This window comes from Ceratosolen solmsi, unplaced genomic scaffold (genome assembly GCF_000503995.2).
Source record: "Ceratosolen solmsi marchali unplaced genomic scaffold, CerSol_1.0 scaffold10, whole genome shotgun sequence".
In the NCBI taxonomy this organism is placed as follows: Eukaryota; Metazoa; Arthropoda; class Insecta; order Hymenoptera; family Agaonidae; genus Ceratosolen; species Ceratosolen solmsi.
This window is the reverse complement of record NW_011948412.1, coordinates 807,766-832,484: the sequence shown is the minus strand read 5'-3', so window position 1 is coordinate 832,484 and position 24,719 is coordinate 807,766. Positions and strand designations below refer to the sequence as shown.

At 27.4% G+C, this 24,719-nt stretch overlaps 1 protein-coding gene and 1 long non-coding RNA gene across 2 annotated transcripts in view; both read right to left on the bottom strand.

Moving 5' to 3' along the window:
• LOC105359329 (uncharacterized) overlaps nt 1-10,372 on the bottom strand; it is a 31,215-nt gene extending 20,843 nt beyond the window's left edge. The window contains exon 1 of the mRNA XM_011495943.1: nt 9,447-10,372. Within this exon, the coding sequence (XP_011494245.1) occupies nt 9,447-10,111 (665 nt within the window). The 5' untranslated portion in view covers nt 10,112-10,372. The remainder of the gene's footprint in view (nt 1-9,446) is intronic.
• Nucleotides 10,373-10,377: 5 nt separating this feature from the next.
• Nucleotides 10,378-20,013, bottom strand: LOC105359105 (uncharacterized). The gene is made up of 2 exons (XR_912759.1): nt 19,859-20,013; nt 10,378-10,709 (listed from the first exon to the last, which is right to left on the bottom strand). It is a non-coding gene; the product is annotated as an uncharacterized LOC105359105 (long non-coding RNA).
• Between the last annotated feature and the right edge of the window lie 4,706 nt (nt 20,014-24,719).

The following is a 24,719-nucleotide window of genomic DNA, read 5'->3' as shown; positions in this document are numbered from 1 at the left end:
TTAAAAAGTAATTTGACAATAATACATATATTTACGTTTTAGTAAATATATTGTATTCAATGGATAATTATTTATACATGTCCCGTATTAATAGACAGCGTTTATAACGATTTATAATAAAAATAATAAAAAAATCATTTATATAGAAATGTATAGAAATATGTATTGCTACTTTACAAATGATTAATTTGGAAATGAGATATACTAGAAAAATGTGTAATAATATTTTTATTTTAGAATTTTATACAAAAATAATTTATTTAATGTATTATACTTACAGTATAATAGTTGCATTGATATTATAAAAGCACTATGAATGTACTATCTATTGAAATGAATTTGTAAACTATTATTATTAAACTCGCAAATATATTTCTACGCATATTAATTTTTTATATTAATTTGTTATAATTAATCTTTGAAATTAAAATTCTGTAAGTTAATAATGATAACTAATATTTATTATGACTAATTTTCTTAGACTCTGGTTTAAAGCAAAGTTTATTCTTGAAATGCGACCATCTATTAAACTAATTTTCTATTATTCCATGGAAAACCATTAATAATATCATTATATAACATGAAGTAAAAAATCAATATTTTCTATATCTATATATATAGATATTCTGTGCAATAAACGAACACAGGGTTTTCCCTAGAAAGAGGAACAATTTAATGTATAACAGTGAGTTTTGTAGTGAAATTTTCAATTTTCTGCAGCGATACTTTAAAGATATCTTTCACGTCATCGTCCTTTTTTTGCAAAATATATTATCTCCAGCAAACTCAATCCCTATTAACTGTTTTCTTTTGTTGCAATTAAAGTCTATGAATTTTAAAAAAGGATGCACTATTTATATTACATTTTGAATATCTAAGAGATTAGCGTTGTTATTCAAATGGTACTACCATTATAAACTATTATGTTATGTTCATAATTTATTACCACTTTAGTCGAGTCTTTTATGATTTTCTTTAATTTATAATAATTACTTTAGAAGAATCCAAACTAGGTGCATAGGAATAATTATCTATTCATTAAATTAATAGATTGAATAGATAGATCTTAAATTTACTAAACTTGATTCAGTATGCTTACATAAAAAATTTTTCGACTATTTCGCTAATAAATGCTTAACTCAGAAATTTTCTAAAAAGAAATTTAATATACTAATGTATAAGTAGTAAGATTAACCGAGAAATTGGAATTCATAAAAAAATACTGAAAACAACCGAAATAGAAGATCGAAAATTGCCACGCCTTCCTTCAAAACAATATACGTTTGCGTTTAACCCAAAGTAAACCTCGTGAGTCAATCATCTATACTTGAGTGTTATTAACTCATTCAGTATATTATAAGTACCAAACCGAATGCTACTAAATAAACAACAGAATGCAATTGCTGAATTTAATACAGTGCACATACAGGTTTAGATTTAAGAATAATTAATTTTTCTGCAAAAATAGAAGATTTTTACTAAATACTAATTTCACACTTAAAATCAATTTTATGGTCTTTATAATAATATAATGAATTGAATGTATAATATAATTTATAAAATATTTGTAAATTTGTAATCATTTATATAATGACATAATAACAATTTATTCATATTGATAAATAAATTTATAATTTATCACGTTACTACCATTGTTTCATAAATTTTTATCTAAATAACTACTCATTGTAATGGTTTTATTAAAATTATTAATACATAGTTTTATTCTTCTTGTTTTGATTAATTTTTCGCAAAGCACCATATGAATTGTTAAAAATTTTATAATAGTATAGTAGTAATTGTAGAAAGATAATTTATCTAATGAAAATATTGTTATTTATTATAAATATTTTAATTTTTTTTTGTTTTAAAAAATTACAGCGTGAAAGAATAAATAATTATTGTACAGATTTATTTAAAAAATTACTTGTTATTTTTATTAAAACTAATTTAAATAAAAGGTAAAGCTAAGAATATTTTTATATTGATGTTATCGCTATCTTATAATATTATATCTTATAACTAGAAACTGGAAGTATATAATTATTTTATGGATATTCCTTACTTATTAATTAAATTATATATTGCATTTATATTTTTGTACGTATACATAATCAATTATTGAGAAGATAGGTGATATTCATTTCAAATATTACAATATAATATATAAAAAATAAAGTAACCATAAGAAATTAATTTTCAAAATAAATGATTTAAAAACAAATTGAGTTTGGTTTTGAATAGCTAAAATCTTAACCAAATAACGTTTGAAGAAATGACAAGATTTCGTTACACTATAAACTCGAATGCTGAATATAAAATGAATTATCACTTTTGAAAAATCTCTTTGCGAATTTAATACAATTAATCAATTTTATTAATAGATGTCATAAGATAAATCAATAATTTTCATAAAATAAATTGTACAAGATTATTTTTTTAATCCTAATCATTATTACTTTTCACATATTTATTTTGTAATTTTAATTTTGAAGCAAATCATCCACTTTAACATTAGAAGAAAAAAATTCTTTAATGTTAATACACTAAAATATCTTAATTTAGTTACTTGTACAATCGCACAAAACAAATTTACAAATATTTCCTTCCAAGCAAATGAACGAACACTTTTAATTCTTCTTTCAAAATATCAATTATTCAAATAATCTTCAAATATTTATATACAATTATGTAATAATAATTGTATAAATAATTGCAATAACAGATTTATAAAATATGTTTTGAATATACAATATCTTCTCATTCGGAGTATATTTAAATATATGTTTTTGTGAGCCATGACAACTGTCTTAAATAGAAAATATAAAAATTTCTGACCCTTTATGAAAAAAATTAAATAAATGACATAATAGATAAAGATTACTATCAAGTCTTGGAGATTTTGATAAAAAATTGATATTAAAATATTTTACTTCTATAATTACAAAATTTAACGAATATATGAAATTATTATAATATGTCTATGGGAAGTATGATTAATAAAATATTTTTACTAATAAATATTATAAAGATTCATATTTATTACTCTAAATCTACTCATCTATAAGCTAGTTCTAAAAATATAAAATTTAATTTATTAGGTACATTAAAAATACATTTGATAACAATTCAACACTATTCATTTAAAACTGTGATATATTATAAAATATACAAGTAAGATAATTTTGATCTTAGCTTCTATTTTTATTTGTCTTATAGACATTATAATTAGTTAAAAGTTACTATTGATGAATTCTCCTCATAACACTCTTATGCGATTTTATTAATCAAAAGCAACATAATATAGTACAAAAAATAATATTTAACCAACTGCAGAACATTATATTATTTATCATTTCCCATATTAGAATTATATAATTTATGTATACATTTAAAAAAAAAACAACATTAATCTATACTTATCGCATTCGATTTGAAGATATTCAATTATTAGCCTTAATTACTCCTACCGAGAAAATGTGAAAATATTGCTAAATTATGTAAAATATTTACTCAACTAATTAATAAAATTTAAATTTATACATTCTTTCAATACCATTACAGCGTTATAAATCTATATTAAATCTAAATTAAATAACATTAAATATACATACATTACATTAATATAGAACTATAATAAAAATTCAATAATAGATGTGTATAGTGAAATATTTTGTATCTTTATTAGTTTTAAAGATAAATATTGAAATTTAATAATTTATAGAATTCCTTTTCATATTTTAAAAATAATTTTTTTATCACTGTTTGGAAATTAACTTTTTTATTTTTTTGTAATACGTATCCCAAAGCAATCTAAAGATAGTAATATAATAATAATAATAAAATACTTAAATAAAAACTATTTAATCAAACCTAAATTAACACTTTTTCCAAATCGCAAATAAAAGTGAAGGAAACAATATAGAAAAATAAAGATATATGGAATTTAAGAAATTTAATGTCATATTTAATGCAAGAAATTGAAACCGAAATGAAATGTGAAATTCTTGAGCAACAAAAATGTATTGAATTTTGAAAATAAAATCAAAACAAAAAAATTAAGTATTTTCATGTATCAAAGCGGGGTACCTGCATACATGTAAATAATAATAACGTAAAACAAGCTTCTATTATTATTATAATAAATATTATTATTATTCTAAAATGATAAGTTAATTTAACGACATGAACAAGAAATCATATAGCAAAAAATAAAAACAATAAAGCCATTTTGAAATGATCAATACTTAAATTGATAGAGTTGTAATAAAAGCTTGAAAAATTGTACAACGATAATGTAAATGATTATGGTGACGAAGAATTATTAATGGAGAAAAGTTAAACACCATTAAATAGCTAGATATGAAAAGAATATTTATTACGTTATTGATGCATTCTATTTAAATTTAAACAAAGTTCACGAAAAAATCTAGTATGTTTATTTTCATTTAAACAAAATTACTTTACTAAAGTAATTACCCAAAATTGAAAGATATATGGTAAAATTTTCTATTTATATTTTATCAATAATATTTTAATTAAGCTGTTATAAATGTCTAATTTCACATATTAAATGAACAAACGATTATGCACCTCGAAATATTTGTAACATTGATAATGAAAGAGGGATGCGATTATACTATTTTCTATTTATTTCATTCTTTCATAAAAATTTACTTCACTTTGAATACTATATATGTTTCAAGGCACTACGAAAAACTAAATGGAACGAGGCTATAACTTTCTTTTTATAAATAAAGCAATATTTAATTCTCTATTGCTTTTCACACTTGCGAATGACTGGCTTGTCTCAAATTCGCTTTATCTTTCACCAGTAATTATTTTATAAAAACATAATATTTAAGTATGCACATGACGTGAGATATATAATGTCATTTAAATTTTTGGAACCGAAAAAGCTGCTGGTATTTCGAAGTTAGTGGCTCATAAAAACGATTGCTAGCGTCTGATTCAATATAAGCGAAGAAAAGCAAGTTGCGCTGTTTGACAATTTAAACATCATTTCATAGGAGGCAGAGTTGTTCCAGAATGTTGCGAAGACAAGAAGATCGTGGCCTGAGTCGAAATGCGAATATCTTGTATCCTAACAGCATCGCAATGCCCTGAAGCGGCACAGATACGGCAAGGAGATTTCATTTTGGTTTGGCGTCAAACAGCTCTTTTTTCTCATTTTATTCGGTTCGTAAACTCACCATCACACGCTCCAGATCACATAAGATAAAGAACCTTTGACGGCCTTCATTTGACTACGTATGTTCAACCTTCTTTCTCATCCCGGATTGTTATCTCTTTTTAATAACACAAGAAGTAACAGCCATTATTTGAGTAACTGTAATATAGGGAGTGTCGCAAAACTCACATAATTGTTATTATACATGAATGTTTCATGAACTCGCTTTTATAATTATCCATATGAAATGGAATAAACCATTGTTTTCATTTTACCATTTTTTCATTTAACCATTGTTCTTTTTTACGAAATGGCAGAAGTAATATTAATATCGTTATACTATTTAAAATTTAAATGAGTATGGGAAAACGAATTGGTGAAATTCACAACCTTATTCAGGAATATATAAATTATATGCTTTAAATGTTTAGACACATTACAGAATTCGGCACAGAAATTTGATCAATAATTAACGAGACGACAGTATTTATCATTATAAAATATCAAAAAATAATCAATGTTATAATACGTTAGCTTGAAATTTCTAATTATAATAAAATGATATCCTGAAACAAACATTATAGGCAAAGTTGCTTTCTTTTTTATACATCAATAATTACAGAAATTTAGAATTAGAAATTAAAAAATTTCTTTCATACAGATCAATGTACACACCAACAAATTTGTTGTTGTTTATATAAATTAAGAAAATATTTGTTAAAAAAACTACATGTACTTTCCAGTTTTATTATAAATCATTAAATATTATAATATCATTAAATAAAGGAAAACTTTCAATTCTGATATTTCTTTTCATTTATGTATTAAATCTTCTTATTTTCGAATATATAAAAAAATATGTGCATTGTATATAGCGTATAAGTAAATCACAAAAATATTTTTTTTTAAATTACATCAACTAAAAATGAAAATTAATTAATTGATTATCATGGATGATGTGCTAAGATTTTTTATCTCATTGTCTTTAAATGATATGTTTTGCATAGTTATATGAAACATATAAATACTGAATTCTGCAATATTTTAAATTGAAAATAAATAATTTTTATATAATTTTAGTTATTATATTATATTTTCATTTTCTTTTGGAAATTAGCATACTTTTACAAATAAACACGTGCATGTTTATTCATACGACTGTAAATAATTTTATCTCTGATATAAAAAGAAGTTAGGGCTTTGAAGTTTTCAAAATTCAGAATATATCTTTCTAATTAATTTAACGAATCAAATAACACATTTTATTTTGAAAATTTCACGTATTGTTTATATACATTATATTATAGCGATTTTTAAATAGTCATAATAGATTATTAATAACAAATTTTATTTTATATAATTCTTTCTAAATATTTTGTGCGACCAGTGTTTAATAAAAATACATTAATGTATATAATATAAAAAGAATAAATATTTATAAAATATAACTTATGATATGTCGTAAATGTATAGGGCAAATGCAATTAATTAATAAAATTATAAGCTTCTATTAATAATATTCTAAAATAATATATTTAAATATATATTCTTATATTAAAAAGATCTTACCATTTAAATATAAATTTAAATATAAAATAAGAAAAATAACCATCTAAAGTTTTTAACAATGTATCACTTCGTTTAAATATAAACTTTACTGCAAGCAAGTTGGTTGATACAATAAATAAAAAATGAGATAAAAATGAACATATCGTCACAACAAATTGCATCGCGTCTATATTCGTGCGTAACACATAAATCGCTCTCATTATGTGGGTCATTAAATCTGACATATTATTTGAGATAATCATTTATTTTTGAGTATCTATAATCAAGTACGAGCTGACAAAAAAAAAGCTTATGGGACAAACGAATGCAGCCAAGTAAGAAAAAGTACCTGTTGGAAAGTAGTAGATCGCTATATTGAATGTATCGGTGGAAAATCCAAGGATTTTAATTTAAATCACATTATTATTATTGAACACGCGATTAAAATCAAGGATAATATTTGATTTCAATAAAGTTCCGTGTATGAGTGCATGTAACTATGTATTATTGGTAACAAGCTTTTGCTGCATCATTTTCTTCGAGGTTGCGCTGCAAATTTGGTGTTTCTATATCCACTTTTAAAATTGTTTTACGTTTGTCGATGGTCGTTATATTTTTCTTATTTATATAATTTTAATCTTTGATAGACAATGAAAATATTTCAATACTTAATTGGATATAAATATGTACAAATGACCTAATATATGCCTAATCATCTTATAATTAATACAATAATAAATTTCGTGAATGAAATATAGACTTTTTGTAAATTTAAATTTTACGAAAAAATTATATAATTATTTTTTTATCCAGCATATTAATACTGGTTAAATATTAGTAAACTTTTCTACAAAATAAGATTTGAGAAAATTAGGCACAGACACAATGTATTTAGTTTATATAAAAGACTGAAAATCATTAAAACATTTGAATGCCTGGATGCATACATGTATTAACTCCCACATATGTACAGTTTTTATTGCGATAAGAACCTCGAAAAGAAATTGAAAGAAAAAAAAGAAGACAAAAAGAAGAATTGCGTAGCATAGAAACAAACGCTTGTGTAGCCTTATTTTCTATACATATTAGATGAAAGCGCTTATTGTATCGTTGCAGTATTGCGTGATGGAAATATGATATAATTTTTACCCCTCTTCTTCACTTAAAGTCAAAGAAAATTTCGTCCATTTGAAATGTTCTGCAGTTATTATGAAACAATATGATAAATCGTCTTGATTACATTTATATCTCAATTGTTCTAAGCAGCCGAATAATTTTCAACGAGTGTTTTCACCTGCGTTTCAAGAGTGACTAATTTATTTCATTCATATTATAGAAGCAACAATGCAGGAATAACAGCAACTATTACATATTATATATATAACGGTAATAGGCAACAGTAGTACTTTAAAAAATTATAAATTACTTAGGTTATACACAATTATATTTAATTTTTCTAATGACCTTAACTTTCAATAATATTGAGTATATAATATATTTGGATTTTTCAAATGAAAATAAAATAACTTATTTATTAAGAAGTTAGTTAAATAAGTATTTATATTTAAAAATTTTGAAAATTATAGAAAATCTTTTTGTGATATTTTGTTAATATTAAAAAAAAAACAAAATTATTTAATTTGAATTAAGTGTAAAATTAAGAAAATAGTATATGTTTCTTGATTGTTAAGTTATGATAAAGCTTTTAAATCAACAATAATTATAAGTTTATCAGAGAATTATAAAACAATTAGTTGTTAGATAATAAAAGCATTTAATGATAAATATAATTATATATAAGAAAGTATTCGGCAGTTTCATGTTTGGTCTTCTAAATTAATGTAATATAATGTATGGAAAACTTTTTACATAAAGTTATAATATCAAAAACAATTTGATCTTGTAAATATTCACATAATACATTTTCAATCATTAAATATTGGTAATTTTAGACTTCAAAATATAATTAATTCAAGCTATTACGGAAACTGAAATTAAAATAATATTTTTATTTTCATTTTATTTTATAAACTATAATTATAATTGATATTTCTTTCTATAATTAAGTTAAACAGATTCGAACACGATTATATTTAAAACATAAAAATTTTGTGGAATACAACATTATACCGTAATAATATAAATATAATACTGTAACAGTAACAATGTAAAGAGAATGAGTGAAATTAATTTAAAAATACTATTTTTTTTAATTATTTTCTTTGCTGTTTATATTACATTACTATTATTAAACTCTTGGATTGATTCTGAAAAATCATAGCTTTGAACTGAGTCTAGTTATATAGTTGCAATGATAGTAATAATTTTTGTAATTATTAAAAAGTTTATGATACTTTTAGTATTTCGTTCATAACATACGTACCTATAGTCTTATAGGAAAGGCATTATTATTTATACAAAACTACATATATGAAACTTGTGGTTCTCCCAGCAGTACTTCTTTAAAATAATTCTTAAAGTAATTCATTAAAAAATACTTATTATTCATTGCAATCATTAAAATAACTTTCTAATATTGATTTAAATTACTAACTTCTCAGAGACTGTTGGATAATTGAAAGGATAAAAGAAAGTATAGAAATCATACATAGGAACTTGAAAATCCAAATAATAAAACTTATAATAATTAAAAGAAATTGGAATGGGAAGCAAAAGAGAGGAGGCTCAACGCATCGAGTTAACTGACCTGCCGAAGGCGGTGACGCTGGCCGGTACGGGGAACGGTAGTCCAAGGCTGAGGCCCCTCAAGCCCAGGTGGGGCGGTGGAGGATGAAGGAAACCGCCTACGGGGCCTCCGGGGCCCACAAGCGGCAATCCGTTGCTGGCACCGTTCTGCGGTGTCGTTGCCGTACCCCCACCACAGGATGGACCTGCGATCCCACCGCTGGCCGTTCCCATGAGGCTAGGATACGTCGGAGGCAAGCTGGCGCAGGCGCCGTTGACAACCGCAGCCGCAGCTGCAGCGGCTGCGGCCCCATTCACTCTCTGAATGGCGCGTCGATGGTGTCGGCGCATACGGCGCTCCCGTCTTCTAGCGTCACGGAGCTCCTCGGAAAGCAGTTCCGCGTGACTGCTGAAGGGTGCGCTCGGAGGTTGCAGCAGCTGTGGTGCGACATCGGTCTGGGCCTCGGTCGAGGCGAATGACCGAACCTGACAATCCGACTGCTGACCATTAACGCTTATTGGGTTGGTATGAGTATTCGATTCCCCCGTAATCTGCAGCTGCACCGATGACTCAACCGCGGGTGACTCTTGTGCCCCCTTCGTCTGTTCAAGATCGCTCGACTCCGCACCGTCCACTCGGACGACGCTTACGGGTCTAGGGGCACTCTCTGACAGCGCCCCAGCCATATTATGACACTGGACATGGATCCTCACGGCCAGGAAACTCTTCCGTTTACTCGACGCCGGTTCTCCAGTACTAGTTGTTTGTCGATCCTTTGTTCAGAGCTAGACGTTTGTCACCGACTCTTTTCCACTGTGACTTGCTCTTCACCTACCCTCTTTTTATTCACTTCTTCTGCGCTCCCGCTTTCTTCTTTGCAGGGGAACCTTCTTTTTCAAAACATTTAATCTAAATTCGACTCTTTTCTATCGTCCTTTGCTACTTTTTCACTACTATTTCTCTGGCTTATCCTCTTTACGGCTGATTGCCTATGATAATTGTCTAAGTGGCTTATTCGAGGACGATTCGAGGATGCCTGTCCTTTTTGAAGTTTTTATGCGCCTTTTCATTAGATCCTCCCGCGTGGATCTCCGTGTATCTTCGTAATCTGCGATTCAAATTTTCCGCCGACGCTTGCGGGAGGCGCGGATGGTGATCATCGCCAGCGCTGCCTACGCAAACCATTGGCCTTCTGTTGGAGCTCCCCGACTAGAAATAGAGCTGTTGAGATTATCGTAATCGTCAGATTCTTCAGTTCCTTCTTCTTTCGGTACAGATCTGCGGCTGCACAAGCAAAAAAAAACAAACCTGATTATTATTTAAACATGCATAAAGGAGAACACCAAAGTGTCTTTATAACAGTGGCGACGGCGATAGCAGCGGCAACTTCCAACTGCTCGTGCAAAACGATTATTTTTCTAAGATATGTATGAGTCAGTAGAAGGATTTATACATACGGCTGGTGTATTATGAAGGTGCGACTCAATTTTTTAATTGACTGAGTTTCTTACATCTCATTGTAAGTGATAGTCTATTTTATATATCGAACAACACTTTTTCTTGTCTCACATTTAGTTTATCAATGCAACCTGCTATTATTATTAAAAATATTAAGTTGCTCTCTTGTTCTTGTTTGGACGGTAAATTCCATTTCTACGGATCAAATTATTGTTTTCTCAAATAAAAAGGTAACAAATACTCCACACGCATTAAAGTTTCTACTTTGTAAATTAAATGATTATTTTCAATCAAGATATATTTATTACATTGGGCACATATAACATTTAATAATTTGAAGTTAACTTAATATTCTGCTTTTTTAGATCATCGAAATATAATTAATTTGATATATATTTTTTTATATTTATGAAATTTATAATGAATTTTGTTTAATAATAAACTTTAGTAATAAACTTATTTTTTGAAACTCATAATTATTATATGATCATTGAAATGAAGTAATGCATGATTGTGTGGCGAGCTCTCGGCTGTAGACTCCGGCTTAACATACCAGTAGTCTCTATTGAGGATAACTACCATTCTAATAATTCCATACTCCCATAATTAGTATGATAGGCTATCCCTGATAACCTTCACAACATTAGCACAGACCACAAAACCAAGCTATATTGCCTTTCCAGAAGTATACACAATCCATTGCTGATCCTTATAAGATCATCTACGACATCGTAGGAGTAATTAACTCGTTGTGATAGAACATAGTTCACACCACCACCAAGGAGTAATTAACTCGCTGTGATAAAACATAGTTCACACTCTCCCATCATAAGTGAATTCAGAACAACAATAGTGTAATAGTCAATACCATCAAAATAAACGATGTTGTAACGAAGATTACACAAACTGTACATCTTTACAACACTTCTACTTAATTCCTTACTTGAGCATCGCTAAGGCGGGCGATAAATAAAGTGAACTATCGAACTTGGCAGTTCGAGCCAGAAAATTAAATACATTTTCGAACATTCAGTATTTTCATGGAAATTGACATAATCATAATTCTTTTATGTAAAAAATTCAAGAAATACACTTTTACCCCTAAGGTGTAAAGAAATATACTTTACACCTATTATATTAATATCTGTTAATATAAGAGTTTTTACTAGTATGTTTTGTAAAAGATACAATAAAATAAATGATATGTAATGAAATAATACTCGTGTACTTTTTATGAAAAATAAAAATAATATCGTTTAAATCTTTTAAACGTAAATAACATTAATTACATTATTAAACTAGGCATATTTCAAATAAGAATCATTTAATTAAAATACTAGATTTTCACATTAAAATCAATTTTATACATAGAAAAAATACCACATAAATTTTGCTTTTGTCATCGATTAATCTACTGGATATTTATGTTTTTTCCAATAATTAAAATATAAAATTTAAACTCAATTACATTAATAATAATTTTAATATTGAAACTGATGTCAATTATAAATTTTTATATAATTATTAAAGTTTAATTTTTAATTAAAAAGGTTCATAATTTAATTAATTATTAAAAGTTTACTTATTTAAATTTTTTCATTAACATTAAATCTATAATTATAAATAATAAATTTTGAAGCCATTTATTTAGTTATTTTTTAATTTTAAAGAATTCTATAATGTTGTCAATATTTTATAGCAAGTATTTTTTATATCATCAGAGAACAAATGTTATTGTTCCTAATAGAAATTAAGCAGATGTTTCGAGTTACATAAATAAAATTTGGATAAAATAGTTTTTCTACAATTATGTATAAAAATTCTCGAACTTCATTAGTAATTTTAAACATTTATTGAAATAATTGAACATATTTCTGATTATTTAAATGTAAAATTGTTTTAAGTAGAATGAAATACCGTTACGAAAATTTATTCAGCAGCTTCAATAATTATACATTAATTGTAAAAAATTATTTTTATAATTTTTTTTATCATAGAAACTAGCATGTAGAAAACTTCGTGAAATAACAATTAAGCTTGGAATATATTTGTATAAACGCTTTTAATTTATGAAAAAAAGAAATTTAATTCAGATAGATTTTTACAAATATTGATTAGTTCTTAACCAACGTTCCCTTGACCACCGGTATGCACAAGAACACTGTTATATTCTGTGCATCTCTGGAAAACCGTTGGCAGGCGAATGACCTTGATTTAATTTAATTTTAATGACTTATAACGGTACATTAGAACTTATTTTAATGTTGTGGCAATCGTAATTGGTAATATATGGATGGGATATCCAAGGATATGGAAAAATTAAGGCAATGACGATGTATTTTCCTAAAGAGAATGAATCCCGATCAGCTTCTATATTTACATAATTCAATTCCAAAAGCAGATTTAAGATAAATTTATATATGCGCAGTGGTAAGATAATAGTACAGGAGGCTGTGTATCTCATAGACTGGCGCGCTCCCATAACTGTATGGCGAGCGTTACGTCATAAATTATCGTCGCCTCTGTTTTGACAAACGGTACTCCCCATCAACACCCCCACCATTTCCACGAACTCTGGTGAAACGAACGTGAGTTGTACAGCGCTAATCGACACCATTGACCATTATTTCCTTTTTCTCAGCTATTTGTGTTCATTAGATGATGGTGTCCGAGGCTGGAGGCGAAGATTTATAATTACGTTATCCGTGTGGACGTGATCAAATTTAAAATTGCAGTTTTCACGATTGCGACGAACAGTCGCACACACATGACATTGTAAATAAGCGCTTCAGCTATTCAAAAAACTTTTTAGTTAATTCATAGAATATAAAAATATCAAGGCCAAACTTGGGCCTACTTTGTTCTACTTTTTATTTTTTTAATGCCCAGATAATTGAGTGAGTGAAATTTACACAACAAGATCTACTTACCAAATTACAAAAAAAACTTAAAATGATGAGGCTATTATAAAATGGTATCAACAAGAATATCTATCAGTTGCAACACTAATTCTTTTTATTATTATTCAGAAGAATTGTTACTATATTCCAAAACAAAAATTATGATTTTTAATTTAGATTCCTTGTTATATTTGTCATTTATAATTATAAGTATAGGAATTAGAAGATACTTTCAATTAAAAAAAGTATGTGAGATATAAAAAAAAATGTCACAGAAACCTTAAATATTACATCACTTAAGGCACTCCAAGAATTGTGCTCAAATTATAAAATTCTTCATATAACATTTAATAAGAAATTTTTTACAATAATTATTTTTAATTCTTTCTTATTTTCAATACCAATCTTGAATGTTCAATTAAAAATTGCATACCTAATATACCTTTTATGAATTTAATTTTATAATTCTAACAAAATGCGCACAATACCATCGTGCTATGAATTTCATTTAAAATGCAAGAGTTGTTTATCGCTACCCAGGTATTAAATTCATTTTTCATAATTTTATATAATCTATATCATTTACTAAAATTAATATTAGTACAATAAAATAATTTCATAAATTAGTACAGTAAATGTAAAGACTACTACTAATAATATTCGTAATATTAACAATTAAAAATTCTTGTAATAGTTATTGTAATAATATACAAATAATCTTCTAATTGGAATCAGATTAAATATTTAAAAATTGTAACTTATTTAAAATATAATTTTAACTTCATAATAACTGTTTAAGTATAATAAAAGTAAATTTTTAAACTAATTTTATTATTAGTTTGTAATTTTTAAACAGCTTTTATATAAAATCAAATATTCTTTATTGCACTTGTTTAGTAAAATTTGATTTCTGGAAAATAACATCTGACACGGGCAAATAATTTTATAAGCAGTTTACGCTTAAATGTTATTAAATTATAACGTGCATTAAATATTAGCAGATTATAGAACAATGAGTATAAAGAGTATAATGCAGTATTTTAAACATATAATATTTACAAGTATAAAAACGGATCAAAATGCTTGTGTAAATGCTTAAATTATTTATAATTTTAATGTAATTAATTGATGTGATTGAAACATTTAAATACTTAATACAGCTATTTGAAATAATTGAAATTAATTGGTAACAAGTAAATTGTGAAAAACGTTTATTTTGAGTGCCTACATTATTTGTTAATTCTTATAACTATACATGTACAATTTTGTTTTATTACTACAATATGTTTTATGAAGGTGGATATTTATGAAAATACTCCTTATATACAGTAAGCCTGGCTCATAATCTGTTATTATATTGCCTAAAGCCCTACTGTATACCATTATAAAGCAGCATCGTCAATAAGCCATTTTGTTTGTGTATTTGTTTTAGTGTATCAGTGCAAAATGGGTCATGATTATCAATGTGCATGTTCAAATTTTGACTTTTTGTCAGTCAAGATTAAATTTTCCACTGTAAAAATCATAAATAATAAAATAAAAAATAAACATGTTATTAAATCGAAGTTGATGCGATTTTGTTTGATAATTCATTTTTTTTTTATACGTAATTTCTTTAACATTGATTTATGTTTTTGAAATTCATGAGTTCAACATTTATTTTGAAACAAACATTTTTTAGTGAGCTGCGTTTTATAGTTCTTTTAATCCTAGAGAAAATATAGAGAAAAGTCTCTTCTCTTTAATACACAGACATTAGAGTTTTCATGTTTCAAAAATGTTTAAAAAATTCGAAATGTGATGTAATTGAAATAATTTTTTAAGTTTAAAATCATATGTATAATAACATTGTAGACATCATCAGTATCATGAACAACAATAATAATAGAAACAATATATTACATGAAAATATGCATATCTAACATTAAAAAATAGTATATTTTTCATATATTATTGTATTCTAATCCTTATCCAGATATATGTAATTGATGCTTGATAAATATCATTGCTTGCTTATTGCTGACAATTTCTATTACAAAAATTTGTTCATTTAAAATAATTTAAAAAGTTGATTTATTGTATCTATTATTCATAAATAGTGCTTTCAATTAAAACAATCAAAAGATATCGACAATTTCTTGAAAATTCGTTTAAACATAGGTATGGAGTAGAAGATAGCTAAGTAGTTTAGTGAAGTAGATTAGCTATCAAATTATGAGATATAAGCAATTAATTATATCTGATAATACCAATTATAACTTATAACACCGATAATAGCCATTCAGCTGATTCGTTATTTATGAATACAACGAAATGTTATCGAAACATGAAAAAAATATAACTTATGTGCTTTTCATTTATAAAAAATATTTGCTTTAATGTAATAAAGTTGATATATTAATATTTGAATTCTAATTAATATAATTTTAATTTTTTCTTTGTTTTGTAGTTTAACTTATAATAAAAAATGTTATTTATCATATTTGTTTCAATTTGTATATATTGTATATCTTGTTATATATTCTATAAATGTATGTATTGTTCAATATTTAACTGCAGTTGTATTTAATAGCAAAGTTATTTAAACCAAAATGATTATGTTAAGCAATAATTCGTAAAAGCATGTTTGTGTATATATATGTAATTTATATTTTATCTTTTTAGATTAAGTAATTTGTGAACCAACTTTGAGCAGAATTCTCACAATTTGATGGCACGTCACTTTTGCATTATTTTTCGGACTAATTGAATAAATAAAAAAAAAATGAGAGTACTCAATGTAATATGTGTATAATGTGTATCGATGTGTACCGATGTATATGATGTACAAGCTGAACATTTTATTTCATTTTAATAACTAAATGTATGATTCTTGGATATCAATTGAAATTAAAAGGTAGAATTGTACTGCTATTAATACCACTTACCACTACTACATTAACATAATAATTTTAGGTTCTAAGCATGTTACGAAATACAGCAGGTGAAAAATGGGACGAGATTAGCTAGTTACGAATGTACAATTAATCAATGTAAAAATTGGTGGCCATATTTACTAGACATATTATTTTGATATATTAATAATATTAGATTTATTAAATTAATATAATTTATTTTTCATATTCGCTTGCAACTTTACTGTGTTTTAATTATAAGTTATATTGCGAACAAGATTAATTTTTCTTAAACAATGACAAAACTTATTACCATATCTATAATGGTATATAATGAAGCAAAGTAATCCATTATTGTGGCTCAAAAATCAGAACTTAATACATAAAAATTACTGACGGTATCGTAATTGGTAGGCTTACCACGAAATCGAAAAATTACTGACGGTATCGTAATTGGTAGGCTTACCACGAAATAGAAGATAATAATAAATAGAAGATAACAACGATCTAGTCATTTTCTCGAAGGCTTGCTTGTAATACCTCATTATACCCCAGTTTTACAAAGCAGAAAAGAAAAAGGAGCGCGCAACGGGAAAGCAGGTCGAATCAGGACGAGTGTCGACGGGGGGCCAAAGTGATCGCGCGACTTTAATACAGCAAGAAAACGTGTATTGCTGAAAAAAATCTGACTCGTGTGTGATTGCTTAGATCGGCTAAGCAATACAACATCTTCATTAACATGGTTAATTGTAGCAACCGTAGACCAAATAAATCCAGGGGGTACAAGACGCTTTAGAAAATGATTTCGGATTTCAGCTGGACGTGCGGAACAAAAGCTCTGAATACGCTTGGCCGTTCAAAAGTGTTGACTTGCTGCTTTTTCCTTTGATTCATCATGCATTTTCAACGACAGAGAGACGAAAAAGTAAACGGTAAATAGGTCCGCTCTTTTTCCTTTTCTCGTCTGATCAGCTAACGAAAAGCGCCCGGTCGACTTTCACTCGCAGTCTCCACTGCCAGCATTTCATTCGTACGTATAACAAATACCTCCGCAGCCAGGGAGAAAGAGAATGGAGTAGGAAAGGCTGGGAAAGGGAACGGGGAGGGGAGAGCAGTGGCCTCGACGACCGCGAGTCTCTCTCTCACGCCGACATTCGTGGCAAAAACAAAGTTATAACACCATCGAGCGTACGAGTAAAAACCGCGTGAATTAATGCGATATTCGGGCTCCATCGGTGAAATTATTATCTTAAGCCGATACTTGTCCGATTACTCCTCCGTAAAAGTTTGTTAAAAATTTTTCGCTAAAGTAGGTACTACCATACTTGTACCTCCATTTTGCCTCTATCTTAATTGGTACAGGCGAATTTTCATCGGCTCATTAGTGCGAGGCCTTCGTAGGACTAATCAGAAACCCAGATCATCGTGTCCTTATTTAGTTTGCTAGTCCCCATTGCTCACATCGCGCATCCATTCGTATAATTTATATTTTTACTCAAACATAATGTTCAATTTCCATGAAATGTATTTCATAGTTGGTTTCCTTTTGCGGTAGCTGTGAAACTGTTCTGGATTTATTAATGCATTTATAATTCCATTATATTGCCAAAATTACACTTGCACTGTAAATTATTTTATTTTCATTACCTATTCATCAAATTTAAATATAATATTTTTAATTATACTAATAAGTATATACTAAATTGTTCATGTTTTGAGTATGGTACAGTTTACTTTTCTACATCATCGCTTTGTTTCATAAATCATGTTTATTACAATAATAACTTAACCGTCTCGATTTTGTGCATCGCGTTAATATAACGTATGAAAATTTCGTTATTAACGGTACCAGATGACAATTCAGTAAACTTATTAAGACAAAATAATTTGGTAATATTTATTGTCACGTAATCTAAGGCTGCAAATAAAATTTCGAGAACATGCACTATCAATAACCTACTTGTGCAAACTAGGATTGTGAGAATATTTTGGCAAAATTTTTTTAACGCAAAGCTACAAGAATAACACTTAAAGCGACAAATAACAATTGATTATGAACATTCATTTTATTTACACTTTTCTACTTAAAAATATTAATTTTAGGTAAATGGAGTAATTATTACATTAGTTTTCCATCAAAATACTAGGTTAAGTTTTATTAATTTATCGCTAGCTCTTCTCAATTGTGAGTTATATAAAAAATTAAATAAAAAAGTCAAGAGATATTACAAGGTTGTAACATACGGATAGTCGTTTTCACTTAAAATTTATTTAAACGATTTACAAATACTATTTAAGAAATTGTTTTCCAAACTAACATCGAATATAGTTTAATTTTAATCTTAAGTCTTATTAGTAAAATAAACTACCACTCTTCGCGAGTACTTATAGTACTATATTATTAATGAATAAAAATGTCTTTCGTTTTTCTGTAATTGTCGATTACAAATTGAGAAGGAAAGGCTGTTGTTTATGAAAATCGTCACAAGGGCACAATACAAATGTGATATTGTATGCAGATATTATTAATTGGAAGTAGTAACAGGCGATTGCATATACAGTGATGAAATGATGTAATTTTTACAATTAACGGTGTATAACGAAACGAGTAAAAATTCACAAGACTGTTTGATTGTTTGATCATTTAGTTGTAAATTCTTAGTGGTGAAATGTTATTCACGGAAAGATACAATATTTTAATAAAACTGTATAGCCAGTACAATTTTATCCGATTAAAAGGTTTAAGTTTTATACAAATTTATTATTATGTACAAGTAAATAAGTATTAAGACAAATTCTTATGGTGTACGGTATACGCAAATAGAAAAGAATCGAAGGAATCTATATAACTGACAAAGAGAAAAGATATATTTACAGTCTTAACCTCGGCAGCCACCTCGGCCCATCTAGTTAGACAGACAACACTCGAGAACAGGAGATTACAACGGTAGTGGTGGTGATGGTGGTGATGGTGGTGATGGTGGTGGTGGTGATGGTGGTGGTGGTGGTGGTGATGGTGGTGGTGGTGGTGGTGGTGGTGATGGTGGTGGTAGTGGTGGTGGTGGTGGTGGTGGTAGTGCTGGTGGTGGTGGTGGTGGCGGATGAAGGGGCTAGGGTAAGGTGCCAGGTGTAGGGCAATCGGATATGCGGCTCGGAGCTACCGCACTCTCCGAGTACTTACTCTTGAACGACTGGATGCTTTGGGTTGCCTGGCAGAGCGGACCCAAAGGGTCCTGATTGGCGATCCCTTGGACTTGTCTATTCCGTTCACCTTTATTGACGCAACGCGACGGGACGCTCCTCAGTGCCCGCACACACTTACACCTTGGTAAAACACATGCGCGCGCTCGTGTGCTCACTGGCGAAGGGTAGCAAGCACAAGTTGAATCTCTATCACAAACACCATCGAACCAAGAATCGAACGAAGCGCGACGTCGTCGGTCAACTGGGAACATTGAAAGCTGTCGAGAATCGCGGCAGCCATTCGAGGACCGAGTGCCGAGTGACGGGAGAATCTGAACGCATGCGCACGCGGCCCCTCCTCGAACGTCGGCGGCGCGTTCTCTAACGGTTAACGAGCATCGAGCCTCCGTTGCGGTGGCAGCGATAGTGGCGGCGGCGGTGATTACGACTCTTTTCGGGGCTTGCGTCACGGCGGGTGGAGGCGGCCTTCGGCCATTTCAAATCGCCTCATTGATTCCTTCGCCGACCCCAGGAGGTCGGCCGTGACGCCGTTAGCCAGCGTGCGCGTGGTGACGAGGTCGATTCATCCCCACCTGGCATTATCGAGAAAAGTGTTATCGCGTGACGTAGGGTACAGAAATGGTCATTCAAGAGAGAACAACCATTCATATAGTAGTCAAAGATCGGATCGGTGGGTGTTGTATACTTTCGATCAAATCACCTCCATGATAGAGACTGGGTTGACTTGCATGTGATCAGCCGAGGAAGCTACTTTTAACTCTCCATTTATTTCTATCGGATTAAACAGCTTCAATTACTGTTCTTTCGTACAAACGATTATTCGATACGCCTCCACCATCGCCATTTTCTAATCTGCACTTGGCGGTTAACTTTCACAGGATATATATGCACAAGACGAGCAACATTCTCGCTTTAAAACCATTCGTCACTTTATTTTGCTTTTATCGTCTTTCATTACTCCACAAATCTAATGACAATGTCAGAAACATCGTAACGTCTTATTAACATTTGACAATTTATTATGCCTTCCTTGTCTTGTTTGAAAAGCTTAAGAGCTCTGAAAACAAATTTCCAATTTTCTTCCGCATTATGAACTCTATGAAACCTCTTATGCGTAAGAATTCATTTTACCACTATGAGCTAAATTTGACAAAGTAACTTACAAGAAATGCAACAATTAATTACTAAATAATTGTAATTCAGAATCATGTATATACTGAAAAATTATATAATAATAGTATAACTCATAATATTAAATTCATAATCTTTAAAATATTATAGTTACTTTCGGAATTTCGGGAGATCTAATATCACGATTACTTTAATTCTATTGATTATATCTATAAGAAAGTACATATGTAATTTTTATAACAATAGATATCTACAATTTTACATTTTAACAAAGGTTTCTAGTTTAAAAAGTTGAAGATCCCCAAAAAATAATTATATTTATTCATATTTACTTTGTATTAATTTGAATTTGTAAGAAGAAAATTATAAAAAAATAATGAAAATAGAATCCCATCAATTTGTACATAATAAAATATATTGAAATTTATTGCATTGATTGCTTTTGTATGACGCAGTTTAATTTTTTTTTAATAAATAAAGAAATAAAAATGGTTTTAAAAAATCATCATTCGTTGTATCTTATTAGGATTAATAATTAAAAAACCTAATTTCATCATTCTTAATAAGAAATATGAAATACAAACTATTCTATTACGATTTTTCATTATGCAATTAGATATAATATTTATTTATATTAATTATTATGAAGAAAATAATTTCTTTTCTACTTTAAACTGTTAGATGATTTTATTTTAATAGTTATTATGTAATGTTAACAATAAATAAAAATAAATAAACTTACAGTTTAATGATATAATCTTTTCGTTTGAGCCTCGCTTACTATTTATTTTAAAGAAAAATATGTAATTTGCTTGTAGAAAGCAAATATGATTAGGAAATTTTGGGGCACTACAAAAACAATATTAAACTCAATATTTATAAGAAAGTTCGTATGATTTTTAAAAGTTCACATTCTTCATCAAAATTAATGAATCGTCAAAAGAAATTTTTTTTGTAAACGAGGTGTGATATTAATAATATTGTTTAGTAATAATATGCTGGATGATATTTTTCAGTAGAGATTTTGTAATATATTAATGGAACATTTAATTAGTGTCCTTCGCAGCAATTTTTTAAGCACGATGAAAATCGAATCTACAATAAAAATTGAACGCAGCGATAAAAATCAATCGATTACAGTAGCAATTTTCTTTAACATTTTGACAATCAGTAACCATGTGATTATTCTTAGATAATTTTCTCCAATCCAGTTCGCAAAGACTGAGAGATAGTTGACACACTTAGTTGTCGAATTCCAACTTAAAGCGCAATTTCCTTCCTCTCGTTTTAATAATTACATTTTCGTCCTTAGACTTGGCTAATCGTGCTTTCCGTTACTCTAAGGAGATCCCGGAAGATGTCATAGCATTCTTGTATTTTAAAAAGCGCTCATTGAGGATGCGGAGAAATGGGAACAATCGCATTGAAATTGAATGAATTGTCTTTTCAACCGTTTGAATGTTATATGAGTACTTCTGAGTGCTGTATTGAATTTTGTAATCCTGTATCCTGTTTGCATTATATAATTACTTCTCACAATGCAATAAATTAAATTAAATTTTTTATTTAATTCTAGTACACTATTAGTGAAATAAGTACTGTTCCTAAATAAAATACATGCAGAAATACGACTATTATTATTATTTAAATGTGAAAATTGATATTTTTATATTGTCATTTATGTTAACTATTTTTTATTATTCTTCTCATCTTAACAAATATAAATTAAAACAACTTAATATGTAGATACAACAAACAATGGTTTTTAAGTTATATCTTACTATAATTTATACTATAATTATATTTATCTTATGAAATTTATATAAAGTGATATTTATAAACTATGCAAATAATATTTGGGATGGATTAATAAAATATTTTGTATAATTCATTGATACTTATGTTTTGAAAAATCAATACTTCCCGATATTTAACAACAATTCTGATATAGTATCTATCAACAGTATTATTTAGATTCAATTCAAATCATATATTCCAAATATAACGCAATTTTAACAATGCAAGTTGTTATTCACTTGTTTTTAATATTGTTTAAAAAATCATAGTAATTTAATTACGCATCAAAATAATTAAATTATAAATGAATAAATAATGTTTTACTAAAATATTGAATATTTAAAATAAGTTTTAAACTAAATAGAACGTAAAAATTTATTTATCTTTCTTAACAATAAGTAAAAAGCGACTAAATTGATAATAATTTGTATGTGTAATAATGAAGTACAAGAAAATTTAAGATAATGTTTTAAAATAATTATATTTTCCAAGTATAATAATTAATAAAGTGTGACGGAATTAAATATAAGTAAAATATTCTATAGTTTATTGTCCATACAAAAAAAATATTCACAGAAAAACAAAAATTATAAGAATAATTCAATAATTGTAATTTGAATAATTAATTTAGATAGTTTTTTCAATTTAATTTTTGATTATCTTTAATATTTTTATTGAAGCATAGGTTCTTAAAAAAAAAACTATCCCAGTACAAAGTAAAAAAAAATAATTCCGTTTATTTATGCAAACTTTCAGTGATATTAATTTATACACTAATAGTTATAAAAATTTCAAAATAATTAAAATTTTTTTCTTAAAAATTGATATTGTAAGATTCGGTCAATTAATAAATAAAACAGTTATATAAATTGTTGGAATCAATGCTTGGTAATATGATTATTTGAAAGTTATTTTTTTTAATTCTAATTTTTTAACTATAAAAAACTTAATTGAAAATAGAAATAAGTATGGAAAAATCAATATATTTGAAAATGTTAAAGCAATACAAGTGTATTAAGAGAAAATAAACATAATTACAACAATATTTTAAATCACTGATTTTTAAATTATTTCTATTAATATCGAATATTTTTCATAGACTATCTATGTTTGTAATTTTAACGACGTAAAGAAAATATAACATAATATTATATAACATCAATATAACATGATTATTTACAAAACACAAGTAGAAGTAACAATAAATGAAACTAAAATATCTATAATGTAAAACGCATCCTATGTTTTTCTCAGTTTCAATTTCAGTGAATTTGTAACATCTCTGCTATTTTTATTGCACGTTGTTAATAAGATTTTCATTCGCGTTTGCAATGTTATATACGTTACTCAAAAAAGCCATACTTGAGATTATTGTTCTTAAAACCATAATAAATAAATTTCAATAAATAAATTGAAACGTTTTTACACAATACAGAAGACATTAAATTATATGAAATTTAGTTGTTCATTTTGAGTAAAATTATAATCGACACAATTAAATATGTTATTCTCATAAATCTATATGTAAACAAGTCCAAATTATAAAAATAATTTAGAAAAATTATAGCATTATAAAACATTACATTCCAAACTCTATTTTTTTAACTAAACTAATATTGCAATAATAACATAAATATGATTTTCAAAATATGTACATTTTCTTTCTAAGAACGATAGTTACAATAAAAAGATGATTACAATAATGAATTATAAAAACACCTATTTTGAAAAAACATGTTAAATTACATGTACAAATAAAACATGTTTTATTAATAAAGTATTAATAAATACGATTTACATGAACATAATAGAAATATAGACGATGTCATTTCCTAAGTGGGCTACTTCCTCATCATCTCTTAAAAATATTTTTGTATATTTTTTATGACAAAGAGATTCATTAATACTAG